Source organism: Pisolithus orientalis (assembly GCF_024613125.1).
Source record: "Pisolithus orientalis strain OTSU chromosome Unknown F5J12scaffold_9, whole genome shotgun sequence".
In the NCBI taxonomy this organism is placed as follows: domain Eukaryota; kingdom Fungi; phylum Basidiomycota; class Agaricomycetes; order Boletales; family Pisolithaceae; genus Pisolithus; species Pisolithus orientalis.
In genome coordinates, this window is record NW_026260790.1 from 1,225,780 (window position 1) to 1,240,955 (window position 15,176).

Consider the following 15,176-nt stretch of genomic DNA (forward strand, 5'->3'; position numbering starts at 1 on the left):
GGTGAAACAAGTGTCCCGCCAGCGCCGCGACACACTTGTGGGCACTCCGATCGCTTGTTGGGGGCATCATCGCAGGAGCACCTGTCGCACATTTCGTCATAGATGGCGAGCTCCAGTACTTGCGTGAGCAGCTCAAAAAGAAGACGATCTATGGGTCGAGAAAACAACTCTATGGGCGATATCCATCAGCTATATTTGACTGGAATGGTTCTCGCTGGAGGCTGTTTTGTTAAAATACATTCGTTACTGGACGGTGAGTGGGTGGCTGTAATTCCAGCCTTGTCATCTGCCTGTCAAGGTTAAGACACTGGGAATTAGGCCGTATCAGCCTTGAACAAACCCGGTCTGTACACAGAGCTCATTGCGAAACCTGGACTGACATTGGCTTTTTTTTTTTTGGGGGGGGGGGGGGTCACCGGTCACTTGGCGTATGTAGCCGGTGCCAACTTGAGTGATACTAAAGCGAAACTTAGTCGGACATACTTCGATCCACGGCTCTTTGGCCGCTGAATGGACTTCAGAATGATATGCCAGCTGGAACGGCCCGACGCGAAAGCGGGAGGGACGGGAGGCAAGAGATGTCACGTGATCGGATGGGGTCTGGAGAGACTCCAGCCCATTGCAGCCCGCGAGACTGACATGAAGGCAGACGATGGCTAAGACTCGCTTTTAAAACGCTCAGGATTGTTGTTGCTTCTTGTACCCAAAGGGGAGGTCGACTGCAAATATACAAGCTATTGAGCTCAAACATATGTATGGCACCAGGCAAGATGCTCAGTTCTCTCTCACAGAACAGGTACTTCCACCTAGTGCTGTGTGGATCAATGGCGAAGCCTTTGTCGGGCGTGCATAAACATGTGTCAGGGGCATTCCAAATGTTGTTGAATCCGCTTGATTATGGGTCGACCATGGTCCTGCCCGATTCCGGGAGAAAGCCCATACCCGATAGTACCGAACATGATTCACTCCTCGAATCCCCCTATGCTACGTACAGCCTCGACCAGTCGTTGATACTCTCTCAACAGCTCACCCACCTCGGAAACCCTCAGATCCCCTTCACATTCCATGAAACGTCGGTTTGGTGGCGGAAGTCGGAGTGACACATTCGACGTCCCTAGTGTTGAACTCCTACCCACCGTGTGTGCCTACAATCGAGACGTTAGCTGGATGCGTTGGGAAAAGCACAAGACTGGACAAACGACCTTTGGCCCTTCATGATGAGACAGTCTGGACAGTCCCGGCATATTGCTCAGTCGATCGGTAAGGCTCTTTCTTGCAGCAGTACTGGCAGCAGCAGCAGAGCGACGCTTCTTCCGACTGCTACTCAACATACTTTCGAAGCTCTTGATACTCCTCGCATCATGAGCCTCCTCTTCCTCTTCCTCTCCTTCCTCCTCTTCATCTTCGTCTTCATCCTCTCCACTTTCGTCATTATCTTCACTGGCGTCCCCACCATCCTCGCCCTCCTCATCTCTCCCAGAAGACGACTTCACAGACGCAGGTCTCGAGGACACCTCCACAAGCTCCCTTTGCCCCGTCCCATCCACGTTACTCGATGCTCTGGACCTCGTACCTTGCCCGCCCGGCAATGACGCAGCTAAACTAGCAAGCGAGAATCCGCTGTCACGGCGCAAAAGATTTACGCCGCTTCCCCAAGCCCCAGCTCCAGCGACTAGTGGCGATAATGAAGATGTCATCATCGTTGATGGTTCCGCGGGGTCTGTATTCGTGGCGCCTTTGGCAGGTGCCGTACCACCTTCTCCAGTTACACTCCCACTCCCATCTCCAGTTCCTGAGCTGGTTTTGGTCATTGTCTCTGCACTGACGACGCTCTGGCCCGGGATCAGCGCGCGCAATACACCGAAAGACGTGTCAAACACGCCTGTGATGACCTTGTTTGCTGATCCCGCAATAACATCAACGCCCTGCTCCACGCGTCCCCGAAAACCGGACGGTGTCCCAATGAAGAATGAGGGTGCCTCTGGTGTCGTAGGTGTGGTCGCTGTCACAGCTCGCATAATCGGTATCGGAGTCAGGTCTGCCGTACTGGAAACCGAGACGGAGACGGTCAACGAAGCAATTCCTGGGGTCGCCGAATATACGAAAGGAACTGGAGCATACCTGACGACTTTCTGACTATCTTTCAATCCAAGTGCGTCTAAGTCGACGTTTTCCAAGAACTCGGCGACAGCCATTAAATTAATCAGACAGTATCCTTCTTCTCCGCCGAATGCCTGGTTGCGGAAACGCTGTGTGAAGAGTAGGTGGGAGACAAGGTGTGGTGGGTTGGCTTTGACGGCGGAAAAAATGAGTAATGGGAAGAGGACATCGCCTGATACAGGCGTTGGGGTGGCTTGAGGTTCGGGAAGAGGGGTGGAAAGAGCCGTGTGCTCGAGTTTAGGTGATCGCTGAAAAAGTGCCGATTCTGCAATCTGTGTGGGATTGTGGTCGTCGCTCTTGATTTCAGAGGGTGAGGTTACGAGTACTTGGAGTGCATTACCAGGCTCATTAGTGGGTGCAAGGGCAGGAGGATTGGGTGGGGGAGGGGTTGTTTTGGGGCTCTCGCCACTCCTCAAGCGCAGAGGAGGGACCTTGGACAGTCCATCTGAAATTTGTCATTAAGTGAAAGTAAGTCCCCAAGCTTGGATTGCCGGAAAACTCACCGACTATTATCTTGTGTGCAGAGACGAGAACGATGGCCTTATCTCGCGGAGCCCGACTTGCCAGATCTAACTGTGCAAGAGCTAGTTGGAAATGAGTGAGTACAGATAGTCAGCTAGAGAGAAAGGACCCCACTTTCTCCACATGCTCGTATAACAGCATTCAACTCTTCAGGACTGGCGCTTCCCACGTCCACATCGAGATGTTCCAATCCCAGGTCGAGTACGTTGAGTGCAGCTATCCGACTGGAGAGCGCCTCGTCGTGGGACGCATCGTCAGACCCGGTCGGCAAGAATAGCCTGTAATGACGTTCTGAGCAAACATGCATGCCGAAACTGGTCCTCAACAACATACCTGTCGTATAAGAGGCTGCATAGGGTGGCCTCTATCGTTTCCAGAACATCCCGAATCCTAAATTCTCTCTCCTCGATCTCTTTCTCGTTATCCTCGACTTCCCCCTCAAGCTTATCCTCGTGCTCGGAGGAAATACTTTCCTTGTGTTCCTCGCATTCTACGCTCCGTCCCTCCTTGTGCAATTCTGCCGCCATAGCGCTGTAAAACTCCTGGAACTTCTGGGACAACTCTTCTGGCGTCCCCTGCTGCGCATGGTTGGCTACATACTTGATTCTTCCAGGACTCCCTACCAAATCTTGTAGCTTCTTCTTTCCTCCCGGGGGTGCTCTCACGAATGGAAGCAGCGGTGACGCAAACGTTTGTACGCGGTCGACGACCCATGGTGGTTGATCGTTGAGTGACATGGCAATTTCGCCGTTAAGTGCAGCAATGATCTCCGTGGCGACATCTTGGCGGGATATGGCGGCACCGATGGTAAATGCGGATACTTCGAGAGGAGAATCGGCATCGGCCGTTGTCGTCGTCGGTGTGTAAGGTTGAGGGGCGGACGGGCTGAGAGCTCCCAATGCGGACGATGCAGACGAGGATCCGGAAGGTAGAGGGGTTGATGTGGGAGCGGCGACTGTAGGAGGCTTCTGTCCGAAGAAGGAAGCGAAAGGCATCGAAAGACGAGAGGGGGGTTGTGAGGGCGCTAAGCGAGGGTTTGGTCGCGGCGGAAGGGGAGGTTTCGATGCCCGAGGTGGAAGTGGTAGAGATGCATGGGATGGCACGGAGAACGTAGGATAGGAAGATTCTGGAGGGTAAAATGGGAGGGGAGGTAGGGAGTTGAGAAGCGAGATCCTGGAAGACGATGACGATACGAAGAGTTCCTGGAACTGCTTGGTCGTATGTGGGATCGTCGAGCGTAGTGTAAGGACGTCACTATAGAGCACCGTCAGCGAGGTTTCGGGTCAGCGCTAATTGATATACTTGACGAGTTGGCCTCGTAGGCCTGAGAGCGTTATGATGGGGGTGTCATCTCTGGAATGAGTATTGCACACAATAGTATGATCCTGGACAAACTCGGGTGTGATCTTCTCGTGTCCTGTGGATTGCTCAAGCGGGAGGAGTAGGGATGCCTTGAAGTACGCCGAGTGAGTACCACGTCACGACGAGCACATAGCACAAAGTCGATATGCGGGACGAGGGATACTAACCTTACCCTTGGTGATGGCGTTCCATATTTCGGCCCACTCGTCTGTGGTATCGCCTTCGTATGATATCTTCTCTAGAATGGCCCAGCCAATAGACGCCGAGTCGAGCCCAATGCCCTGTGCGGCTGCCTTGAGGTTCATCATCTGTAGCTTCCCCGTAGCAGCGCCTTGAGACTGAGACTGCGTTTGCTGAGGTGACACCGAGATGACGGGTTGGACGGGTGAGCCAGACGAGGCTGGCCGCTGTCTGGGCGTGTAAGGGACATACTTTGAGTTCGAAGACTGTGCTACGGTGAGGTCTGTGATTGGAGTGGAAGTAGGAGGCACGGATGAAGTCGATAGCAGTGGATGGGCTGTCAGACTCTCGCGAGAGTCCGTGCGTGTGATGTTGGCTGTGTGGGACCGACCGATGGATGTCGCTGGAAAATCGCGTCTGGCAGACATGTCGGTGAATGGGCTATCGGCGTGGAAAGGTGGAATCGAAGTGTCCTCGTCCTGGCAGTGGCACGTTAATTGGACTCACGCCACGCACTGCGACGACAGGGGGTCTAGAATCTCTGCTCTGATGATCCCCGTAGACTCACCACACAGACAGTACAACCGGACCCGTCCTCGTCTAAGGGGTCTCTGCTGACATAATCCACCAAGAGACATCCTCGGACCTCCGTCAAAGATGCATCCAACTCTGAAAATATGAGGGTGGTCCCGCGTGCAGTTGGCGTACCACGCAGAATACACCAAATAGCCGCAGTACAACTCCGGCCACACCCACAGCAGCTCCCAGTCGTCTACCATGGTCCTGCGTCACTGGAAAAGAAATTACAGGCACTGCACAACGTCGCTTGGAACATCATCAGCGCTGTCCAGGTGTGTGGACTGATGTTACCTGGTCTCTCTATTGACGCACCCTCAACTAGACTGCTGAAAATCCACCCGGTTCCGCGTCCGACGACGAATTGTATGTACTTTACCACGACCTCATCCCCGCAGGCTCTCCCTCCCAAGATGTGTGTACCTCGGATTCGACGGAGACCCTTAGAGAAGAGGATTTCGCGGCTCTGAAACGGATAGAAGCCAGACTCACCCCAACTGCCACGATTCCAGACGATGCCGACAATAGCCTCACGCGGAGGTTGGCTGTCCAACGTGAAAGCGTCACGACGTTTGCACCTCCCCTTATCCAGTCAGAACATGGACACCGGCGCGTTTTAGACCTTATAGAAAGTGCGATAGCTAAACTGCAGGGTCTCGTGGCCTCACTCGACACCGCACTCCCAAATGTCGACCGCGAGGCTATCCCCGCATTCGCAACTATAATGTCTAAAACGGAATGGTTGTCAGTCGTAAGATGTTGCGTATGTACTACTTCATCTGTGCTTTTCCGCATGTTCACTCGGTCGTTCGAATAGGTGTATGAGAATGACGTCGACGCTGCCGAGAGAACCCTTCTTCTCATCCAGGTGCGTGTTGTGAAAACCGTTAAAAGTTCGAAGGCTGAAGCACTCCCAGAAAGCGGGATTAACCATCCCGGAAGAGGCTGTGAATCACGTACTCGGAGTATATGCCTCGAAAGGAGATACGACCCATCTGGAATCACTGATGCATCGCATCCTGTCAGGTACAGCGATACTCCATTCCTCATGCTTACCCGATAGTTGACTCATAGAAGGACCACCCACCGAAACACAACGAGACTTACACGTGAAAGCTTACCTCCGAGCCAGTCACCACACTCCTTCGGGGTTCCCAGATCTGGGCGTCTCCACTCGTCCTGTCTTCCCGACTGCTGCACTCGATGTGCTACACAACTACGAAGCATCCGGTCACTTTGCCCCCATCAAATCCTACACCCGGGCCATTTCTGCGCTCTTTAACGTCCAAACGCATCCGTCGTCAGATCCCCGACTAGGTCAATCGGCGGCCCGTGCCCATGCATGGGATTTATTCGCTCACATGCGATATGTAGCCCATCCGACTCCCGATGCATATCTATATGCGGTGATGATACGAGCGTGTGGCTCTGCAGGCGGTCGTGTTGAGCCGGAGCGAGCCCTAGATTTGTGGACCGAAATGCAGGAGAACGGAGTCGAACCTACCCGAGGAGCTTACGAGGCGATCGTGTTGGTACTAGGACGAGCAGGTGAGGGGTGGTTAAGCGAGGGGATGCGGCTAGCGAGAGAAATGAAGGAAAAGTATCCGGAGCGAGGGAGAAATCAAAGGCGGATGTGGTGTGCGCTGCTGGAGGGATGCAAGCGTGTTGGGGATCTGAACAGGGCACGGTGGATTCTTGCAGAGTCTCTGCGTTCCGACACACCAGAGGACGGGGGCAATACAAGAACGAGCGGTGTGGATGCCAAAATGCTAACGCATATATTCCATTCGTATGCGTCGTACAAGCCGCCGTTCAGCCGAACTGCTACTCGACTCCTGGACACTGTTTCTCATTCTAATCCGCTGGCACAAAATGAGGCAGATGCATTGCAGGCAGAGCCTCCGCTTCTACTGGATCAGCTGCCTACCAATTCCACCCCGTCATTCCCCCCGCTTCCACCACAAACACATTCGGACGTTCTGGCAGAAGTACAAGCGCTGTTCGACCGCATCATCCAAGATACCAGCTCTAACACAATTCCTAAATCCCATTTCTCAGATCAAGGCACGTTCGTAGATGACCCTCTTACAGGCAAATTTGCAAATATCGAACTTAAACCCGCATTGGTAAACGCTTACTTATCCGTCTTCTACGTGCACGCGAGCATCGAGCGCTCGATCGAGGTGTTCCGGTCGCTTTTTGGCACGCCAAATCAGAGCGGAATACTCCGAGGCGATGCACACACCTATCTCGATGCTCTCGAGCGATGTGCGGTGGCGAAGAAGGAGGAGAGGGGTGCCGTGTTATCGTGGGCGCGGGAGTTGTGGACGGAATGGGAGAGGGTAGAGGCGAGAGCAGGGACAGAGGGGTACAGTGATGTGGGGAGGTGGGCGAGGATGGTCGAGAGGGTTCACGCAGCTATGAGACGGGTTCTAATATTGTGAGTGTTTACGGCGTTCATTCTATGGTGTCGATGACTGATGGGTCTTGGTAGGAATGAAGACGTCGACGGTGCATTGATATTATTGCGGGCGTTCGTGGATCGGTATCCTCCCAAGGCAGTACTTCCATTCGGGATTGAAAGTATCACGTCGGATAAGAGTTCCGAGTCTACTACATTAACGCCAGCTGTTCACAAATCACCCACTTTCTCTCTATTCGCGAAACCTCCAATTCTATCGACACGAGTCACACTCACGAATCCCAAACCTATTCACCCATCCTCGCCCTCACTGATACCTACTACGACTCCATCTCATTCCGTGGCAAAGCCCCTCGTCCGACTCACTTCTCCCGTTGGCCCCAAGGATGACCGCGTCCCACCTATCATTGGTTTCTCCGACGTCGAGCTGTTGCATCATCGACTGGTAGCGTTACGCCGGACAAAGGACGTAGGGTATGTAAAGTGGGTGTGTGAGGCATACAAGGGGTTACTGAAGAAGCGGAGGGAACGTGTTTTGAAGGGTAATTCGAGGTGGGCTGGTGCAGAGGTTGAGGACGTCGATTGAGGGTCGGGCCTACAGCGTGGAGCGACGCGGTACGGTGCCCCGATGACGGCGTCAACTCCTGTGGCGATGAGGACGTACGCAGCAACACTGATCGTGAGTGCCAGTCGCACTTGGAACCATATTGCCAACGTGAATGGCTGTGCATCCCCCTAGAGTATAACCTCCATATTAATTCGCATCGAGCAGCACAAGAATACACTTATACTGGTATACATACATGCGTAGTTGGAACGCAGGATCGGAAATAACAAGAACGTATCTCCCATGACGGGACGGTCCACTCGGCGAATATGTCTGATTCTGTGATATACCTGGATCCATCCTCCGGCCATTGGGCGATACGGGGAGCCGAGTGGACAGTCAGATAAATTTGGATCGATAGATGTCAGCACCACTCTGCCCGCACTTCGGACCTCATATCTACTCATTACCCCTTCAGTTGGGCTAACGTGCACGCGGAAGTTCTGTGTCATCACCAGCCGCGCTCATGGCCGACCGCGCTAGAATGAGAGGATCCGTAGAACAGGTTTTACGCTCCGCAACCATGACGAGATACTGACAAGCTCACGATTGGACAGGGATTTTGGAGTTCGACTGCGTGGGAACAACTGAACGCAAGAGTTTTATGTCAGTAGTATTGACCGATCGCAAGCACGATCACGGTGTGCGCGAAAGCTTCTATGTGGAATATCATCGGCTAAGCCAGAACAAAATCGATGTTCCTCAGCGAGAGGGACACATCATTGATTACCATAATCGACGTCCGAATCTGCCCACCAGTCACCCCAATTGTCCTCCAAATCATCATCCTTTGCGATCTCACTAGATTCATCTTCCGATACATTCTGAAAGTCATCTGTCGATTCTCGCCAAGGAACGTCCTGCTCCAGACGCACATTGACAACGCAAGATGGAACGCCTGGGAGATCCTGTATCATAAATATTGTGAGGAATGAACATTAAAGCCAGGATTCACCATGGTTGAATTTGCATACCATATGAAGTGTAGGAGTCAAAGAAGTCACCTTCGTTTGTTCCATGATTGGGAACCGGTCGACCGCGAAGGTACAATATTCGTGTAATGAGTCATAAAGCATTGAAAGAAGACGCCCTGTCCTCTTCCAGCACGTAGGATTCTTGATACGTGTGAAACGCACGTGTAATGGTTTTGCCGTCGGTTTCCGTTGCAGAAACCATTCTCGAAGTTCGTTGACTGCCCCTTCCAAGACGTCTATACGTAGAGAGCAAAGAGTTATAGATTCCAGGTCGACCCAGAGGTCAGTCCTTTCCCTCAAACCATGGAAAAATCCGCATGCATGTTCTCCCATTTCGAAGTGGCGTACATTAGGGAACGCCTGGCACACTGTTGCAATGGGGTTCCTAGTCGAAGAGCGGAGACAAACATAATGAACCTTGTTGAATGCGGAAGGAATCCCGCCGAAAACTGCGGCCGATTCATCAAAATTGAAATCAAAGCAAGAAAGTTCCGGGGCTACGATCGCCTTCACTAGCATGCTCGGATTGTCGATGTCTATTGTGAGCGATCTCAGCAATGGTAAACGAAGAGACTATGGTTCGAGTTGCCAGTGACCTATCTCTCCGCAGAGCGCAAGGGTCGTCAGCTTTTCCAGAGAAGGGAGCAAACTCTTTGGAAGGCGACAATTTTGGATAATCAATTGATTGAGGACAGGAGTGCTATCTGCGGTGGGAAATTCGACATCAAATCTCCGTGAACCTTGGACATTTACGCGTTTGAGACAGGGAAAAGATAGCTCGCTGAGATCATGGAGAAGGGAGTGTGGGTCTGCCACACCAGTGTGGATAGTAAGGCTGCGCCAACGGTGTGTATAGGGAAGAATGGGATGAAGAAATGCAACAAATCCGTAGCTGTACCACCACTCGAAAACTATAATGTCAAGCGGATGGTCGCGACTCCTTTCCACATGCATCTCCACGTCTAACAGGGCCCAAATAGGACGCGTGCAGATAGTAGACCATAGGGATGGAGTGTTCAGAATGACGTCCCTCCACCGGCGAGATACCCCTGCGAGTTGTTGTTTCTGGCGGGGATGCAGGCGCCACTCGCGCTGACTAGTCATGGAAAGAGCGAAGTGGAGAATCCGAGAGAACAATTCTAGAGGTAGACAATCTATAACTGCTACTGGCTGCATTTTGACTATCATGACGATTTTTTGGCTCTGTATGCTTGCAGCAGTCGTAAATTGACGCGCATTGTCCGCCCGTTGGTGCAATTTGCAAGGACGAGACAACGGACTGCTGGTCGTGTAAACGTGTCTTATGCAGAAGAAGATCTCGAGTTGTTCTCCAAGGGGTGCGAGGTACACATTTATCCGTGACCTTTCCAAAAGCCAAGGCATATCTATTGACCCCAACAGGCGGGAGGCCAGGACCATGATTAGCGTGCATGGGTTCCAGGCACGCTGATTAGATGTAGTGATGAAACTGGCCAGTTCAAGTTATCATGCTTGACCATCGTCACCGCAAGGCACCAGCACTGAAGACTGCTCTTCGGCATCCGACGAAGTATACACATTAATTATCTGGTCCCTAAGTAAGCTAGCATCTTTACACCCTCTCTCATTATTGAGTTTGTATATTCGGCGACCCCCGGGAATTGCTTTGTTGACGGTCTCTTTCTCGGTTTCCAGTACGGCAGACCTGACTCCGATACCGATTATGCGAGCTGTGACAGCGACCACACCTACGACCCCAGAGGCGCCTTCATGCTTCATTGGGACACCGTCCGGTCTTCGGGGACGCGTGGAGCAGGACGTTGATGTTACTGCGGGATCAGCAAACAAGGTCATCACAGGCGTGTTTGACACGTCTTTCTGTGTCTTGCGCGCGTTGATTCCGGGCCAGAGCGTAGTCAGTGCAGAGATGGTTACCACAGACTGTCTCATCATGAAGGGCCAAAGGTCGTTTTCCCAGTCTTGTGCCTTTCCCAACGCATCCAGCTAACGTCTCGATTGTAGGCACACACGGTGGGTAGGAGTTCAACGCTAGGGACGTCGAATGTGTCACTCCGACTTCCGCCACCAAACCGACGTTTCATGGAATGTGAAGAAGGGGATCTGAGGGTTTCCGAGGTGGGTGAGCTGTTGAGAGAGCATCAACGACTGGTCGAGGCTGTACGTAGCATAGGGGGATTCGAGGAGTGAATAATGTTCGGTATTGGGTATGGGCAACCTTTGGAATTCCCCTTGACACATGTTTATGCAGACGCGACACAGACTTTGCCGTTGACATACACAGCAGTACCTGTTCTGTGAGAGAGAATTGAGCACCTTGCCTGGTGCCATTTGCTTGAGCTCAATTGCTTGTATATTTGCAGTCGATTTCCTTCGGGTACAAGAAGAAAAAAGTGAGTCGGCCACTGTCTGCCCTTATGTCGGTCTCGCGGGTTGCAAGTCTCTGAAACGCTCAGGTCGTCAACACTTATCTATGGGAGACTGGAACTGTCGAACAGTTATCACCAAAGCCAAGGTCAGCAACTGTTTAGTAGATTCTGAGTACTTGCATCCTGCCCTCCCACCTTTGCATCGCTCCGGGCCCGTTCCAGCTGGCATATCATTCTGAAGTCCATTCAGCAGCTAAAAAGCCGTGGATCGAGGTATGTCCAATTAAGTCTCGTTTCGGTATCACCCAAGTTGGCACCGGCTACACACGCCAAGTGACCGCTCAAAAGCCAATGTCGGTCCAGTCCAGGTTTCGCAATCAGTTGGTTATGTGTGCAGACCGAGTTTCTTCAAGGCTGCCTAATGGCCAGTGTCTTAACCTTGACAGGCGGATGGCGAGGTTGTAACTACAGCCACCCACACACCATCAATGTCTTTCAACAAAGCAACCTCCAGCAGGAACCATTCCAGTCAGATATAGCTGTTGGGAACTGACCATGGAGCTGTTTTCCCTACCCATAGATCGTCTTTCCATTGAGCCGCTCACGCAAGTACTGGGACTTGCCATCTATGACGACATGTGCGACAGGTGCTCCTGTGATGATGCCCCCAACAAGCGAAAAGGGTGGCCGCAAGTGTGTCGCGGCGCTGGCGGGATACTCTTGTCTCATCCTCATTTTTGGACTTCTATCCAGCTGTGCCCGAAACATTCACCTTCGTAGGTAAAAGTACACGTGCAAAGAAGTTGGTGCGTGTCTCATCGATATTTATATCTGCTTCTGTCTTTGGATACGCGGGAGGACAAGTTATGGACGTTTCTTGCTGCTGCCTTTTCGTCTTCAGAACGGTGGCGTAATGTGACTATCTTGTTTTCGCGGGTTGAAGGACTGCAGTGAGCTCAGAGCCTGCGTTCTTTCTACCGGAGAAAGCTCACGTCCTCGAACATTTGACAACCAAACGGCTCAAATCTACCCGGCCGGTTTCAATTACACCCAAGATCTCCACTTTAATTTTGGACGTGTCTTGCGATCGGGCGAATTAACAACACTCGTTCTCATCGTACATGATCGTCAATTGAATGTCGAGCTTAGCTCTTTATGTCTTACATTGTTTCAGTTCCAAATTGGTGATTCAACTCAAATACTTCATCGTCTGCGAAACTCACTCATTTTGCCTGTAACCCTTCCATTTCGAATGTACCGGCGATCGTGGTGTTCAGTTCGCTCGAGAGCAGGTTCCCCGATGTAACAGATTTCGTCTTCACAGGTTGCACATTGGAGTCAGAAATCAATCATTCCGAGTATCGCAGCGGCCTTTCCAACTGTACGCAACGTAACACCGCAAGCGTGGGATATCCCAATCTTCTTTGGTTTAGATGGCTAGCAAGACGTCGCCGCAGACCTGTGGGATCAACTCAAAGGCTTGACGTTGGAATGGCTTCCACCTGAAATACTCCGCCGACGTAGATCATGCTATCATGTGGCTTCGAAGGCGCCTACACAGTGGGGAACATATTCAGGTGACATTCACAGACGCAGGGGTTCTCGTTAAAGGTGATTCCTTTGGCCGCAAGGAGATGGATCCACTGTGGTTCGCTGAGGGAGTGTTGTGATTTGCGGTTGGAGCCTGTTGAGGTTCCACTGCCTTCGATTAACTATGTGAACCACCCTCTGCGGTGATCTTAGAAGATGAATCTGACCATAGTGTGAAAAAGTACAATGACGAGGATGAAGTTGCGGATCTCCCATGGAGGTTGGTTCACTCCGGGATATTTTCCAGCTGATCCCCGGATGACGTCTCAATCTTGCCCAGAGATAAGAGGATCCCGACGTGCAAACTTGCCGGAGACACGTGTATGGCATAAGATTCCCACGGGGTCTTCTACACGCGAGTTGGGTTGGGTTGATCGACGACCGAGCCAGGGCACAAGCTTCCTTGTTTTTACTACAAGACCATCTTATGAACGACCACTGACACGAACAAAATCGACGACGACGACTCGGGATGCCGTTTCCATTCACTTTCCGTTTATCTGTGCCAGGGCTGAACAACCCATTTTTGGCTGCTCAATCCAATCCCGAATCCGGGTCTCACCAGAGACCGGTCGATGACAGACAGTTCGGTAACAGTACCGCTCCCTCAGCTCTTATATCGGCTCGTCGAATACCCATTCCACCACACCGTCATCGCACCTTGGCAGCCACACACTCGTACTCACTTTCACCACCCGTTCCCTTGGCACGCAAACGAGGCTGGGTGCCCTCCAGTCCCGAACCATCTCAAGCCACCACGAACAATACATCCACCAGCGGGTATCTTGATACTCCCGCGAAATATCGTAATCATATGCCTAAGAGAGAACCAGAGAGAGAAACCGAGGAGATGATCGCAGGTATGTGTGTACCCACCTCTTTTCCTATCGGGACAGAGTGTGAAGGGTCGGGCATCCTCGGTCCCAAGATCATGTGCGTATGCGTGACGGGCATGTCGTGCGCACACTTGATATGCATGTATGTAATGGCACGCCTTCTCGTCCCTTCACACAGCACGTGTTGGGCAGGTGTTCGCCTACGCTTACCTACGCGACATTTAAACCCAACCACACTTTTCTCAACAAGCATTTGCTCAACTCTTGCCCACTCGCACTACCAATAGCACACATTCCTTCCCTCCTTCGTTGATGCACTTCAACATACTCATCATCATCAATGTAGATCTTCCACCCGCCAAACGGCGCCGCACGCTCGCAGGCTCGATCGTGTCTACAGCGCTGAGCGCTGCACTCATCGGTACAGCTGTCGGATTGACTGTGTACAGACTGTGCGTTGATCGATTTATTCGTGTGTCTTCCCGCTGAGACATCTAAAAAGCATATTTGATAGCTGGCGGGACCGGGGTAAAGATACCAATAGAACCATTACCGATGTTACCGATGATCAACCTCCACCACCTTACCATCCCGGCAATTGGACAGCCGCCCCTGCACAAGTGAGTTCTCTCATCACTCTCTAAGTGGTCGCTTCGAGCTTACCTACGATTAGCTCAAACAGATAGAAATTACACCACCCACGCCACAAACCAAGCGCGTTGCGAAAGCTCGACACCACGTCCCTACACCCGCACGTCGCACTCCAGTAGTCCGACAACGTAGGGTACGTGTCGGTGTACGTGCTGCTGGCACACCTCCCCCAGCTCGGGGCGCATCTCCACACCATACACTCTCCTCCCCTCCTCACCTGCACTCCGGATTTGACCTTGCACCATCTCAACGAACCGAGGAGGCGAGAGTTGATTCAGACGCCGAATTGGACGAAATGGACTGGATCGGCGGTCGACTTTCCCAGCTGATCGAAGAAGGTCAAAAGGCTTTGAACCGCGAAATCGTTGTCATGAGCGACGCGAAAGAGGACGAAATGGACGATGGCGAGGGTAATTGGGAAGAAGAACCCGAATCTTTTGTGCCATCGATATCAAGGAGAGGTTCGATCAGGAGTTTGAGGAGCACCGCATCGCCTAAGAAAAGAAGACACGATGCGAACGAGGCGCACCTCCCTCTTGCATCCTCACACCACTCATCATATTGGCAACCTGCAACGCCCACTGCCCCTCGCCACGCCCATACTCGCGGATTATCTGCTGAAGCAGAACGAGGTTCGAACCATACACCGATTGCGGCGAGTTTTAAAGAAGACGAAAGTTCGTGGCAAAGTCCTGAGCTGAGAGAGTCGATGGCGAGGGCACGCGCGCAGTACATGCAAAATCTTAGGGGAGCCTAACTCCGTTCTTGTACCTTTTCTTCATCCTTGTGTTCCTTCTTGCGCCCTTCACACACGTTGGTGTAGAGGGCAGGCTTCCTCGCCCGCGACAGCTGTTTTGTTGATCATGACTGGTACGCCCTGATGACCACGGTACCGGGTCGACGACTTTAATGTACTCTTCACATCCTTCA

General features: G+C 52.2%; 5 protein-coding genes across 5 annotated transcripts; 2 read left to right on the forward strand and 3 right to left on the reverse strand.

Annotated features, from left to right (window-relative positions):
- Positions 1-742: 742 nt before the first annotated feature.
- F5J12DRAFT_823114 (uncharacterized protein) lies at positions 743-4,861 on the reverse strand. The gene is made up of 9 exons (XM_051745371.1): positions 4,793-4,861; positions 4,212-4,703; positions 3,985-4,133; positions 3,016-3,936; positions 2,797-2,960; positions 2,664-2,744; positions 2,122-2,605; positions 1,203-2,046; positions 743-1,145 (listed from the first exon to the last, which is right to left on the reverse strand). Exons 2-9 carry the CDS (start codon positions 4,650-4,652, stop codon positions 963-965), a joined length of 3,267 nt encoding a protein of 1,088 aa, XP_051601563.1. The 5' UTR covers positions 4,653-4,703; positions 4,793-4,861; the 3' UTR covers positions 743-962.
- Positions 4,862-8,083, forward strand: F5J12DRAFT_823126 (uncharacterized protein). Its single transcript, XM_051745372.1, has 6 exons — positions 4,862-5,075; positions 5,126-5,563; positions 5,618-5,668; positions 5,718-5,826; positions 5,878-7,240; positions 7,295-8,083. The coding sequence occupies exons 1-6, from the start codon at positions 4,902-4,904 to the stop codon at positions 7,806-7,808; spliced, it is 2,649 nt and encodes an 882-aa protein (XP_051601564.1). The 5' UTR covers positions 4,862-4,901; the 3' UTR covers positions 7,809-8,083.
- F5J12DRAFT_823128 (uncharacterized protein) lies at positions 8,084-10,186 on the reverse strand (the record flags this gene model as incomplete). Its single annotated transcript, XM_051745373.1, has 5 exons — positions 8,084-8,727; positions 8,917-8,944; positions 8,966-9,339; positions 9,400-9,973; positions 9,995-10,186. 5 exons carry the CDS (start codon positions 10,184-10,186, stop codon positions 8,549-8,551), a joined length of 1,347 nt encoding a protein of 448 aa, XP_051601565.1. The 3' UTR covers positions 8,084-8,548.
- A 102-nt stretch (positions 10,187-10,288) lies between these two features.
- F5J12DRAFT_973562 (uncharacterized protein) lies at positions 10,289-10,748 on the reverse strand (the record flags this gene model as incomplete). The annotated part of the gene is made up of 1 exon (XM_051750122.1): positions 10,289-10,748. Exon 1 carries the CDS (start codon positions 10,733-10,735, stop codon positions 10,289-10,291), a length of 447 nt encoding a protein of 148 aa, XP_051601566.1. The 5' UTR covers positions 10,736-10,748.
- Positions 10,749-12,923: 2,175 nt separating this feature from the next.
- On the forward strand, positions 12,924-15,104 carry F5J12DRAFT_574024 (uncharacterized protein). Its single transcript, XM_051740123.1, has 5 exons — positions 12,924-12,979; positions 13,040-13,619; positions 13,942-14,047; positions 14,098-14,215; positions 14,278-15,104. Exons 2-5 carry the CDS (start codon positions 13,232-13,234, stop codon positions 15,001-15,003), a joined length of 1,338 nt encoding a protein of 445 aa, XP_051601567.1. The 5' UTR covers positions 12,924-12,979; positions 13,040-13,231; the 3' UTR covers positions 15,004-15,104.
- The last annotated feature ends 72 nt before the right edge of the window (positions 15,105-15,176 follow it).

Bases quoted from the DNA above. Each gene is read 5' to 3' on its own strand.
- F5J12DRAFT_823114 (XM_051745371.1), bottom strand. From the start codon at position 4,652: ATGTCTGCCAGACGCGATTTTCCAGCGACATCCATCGGTCGGTCCCAC. The intron at 4,134-4,211 runs GTTAGTATCCCT...GCGTACTTCAAG, and splicing joins ACGCCATCACCAAGGGTAAG to GCATCCCTACTCCTCCCGCT. The intron at 2,745-2,796 runs GTGGGGTCCTTT...ATTTCCAACTAG, and splicing joins TATACGAGCATGTGGAGAAA to CTCTTGCACAGTTAGATCTG.
- F5J12DRAFT_823126 (XM_051745372.1), top strand. From the start codon at position 4,902: ATGAGGGTGGTCCCGCGTGCAGTTGGCGTACCACGCAGAATACACCAA. The intron at 5,076-5,125 runs GTGTGTGGACTG...ACCCTCAACTAG, and splicing joins ACATCATCAGCGCTGTCCAG to ACTGCTGAAAATCCACCCGG. The intron at 7,241-7,294 runs GTGAGTGTTTAC...GGGTCTTGGTAG, and splicing joins ATGAGACGGGTTCTAATATT to GAATGAAGACGTCGACGGTG.
- F5J12DRAFT_574024 (XM_051740123.1), top strand. From the start codon at position 13,232: ATGCCGTTTCCATTCACTTTCCGTTTATCTGTGCCAGGGCTGAACAAC. The intron at 14,048-14,097 runs GTGCGTTGATCG...ACATCTAAAAAG, and splicing joins GGATTGACTGTGTACAGACT to CATATTTGATAGCTGGCGGG. The intron at 14,216-14,277 runs GTGAGTTCTCTC...TAGCTCAAACAG, and splicing joins GGACAGCCGCCCCTGCACAA to ATAGAAATTACACCACCCAC.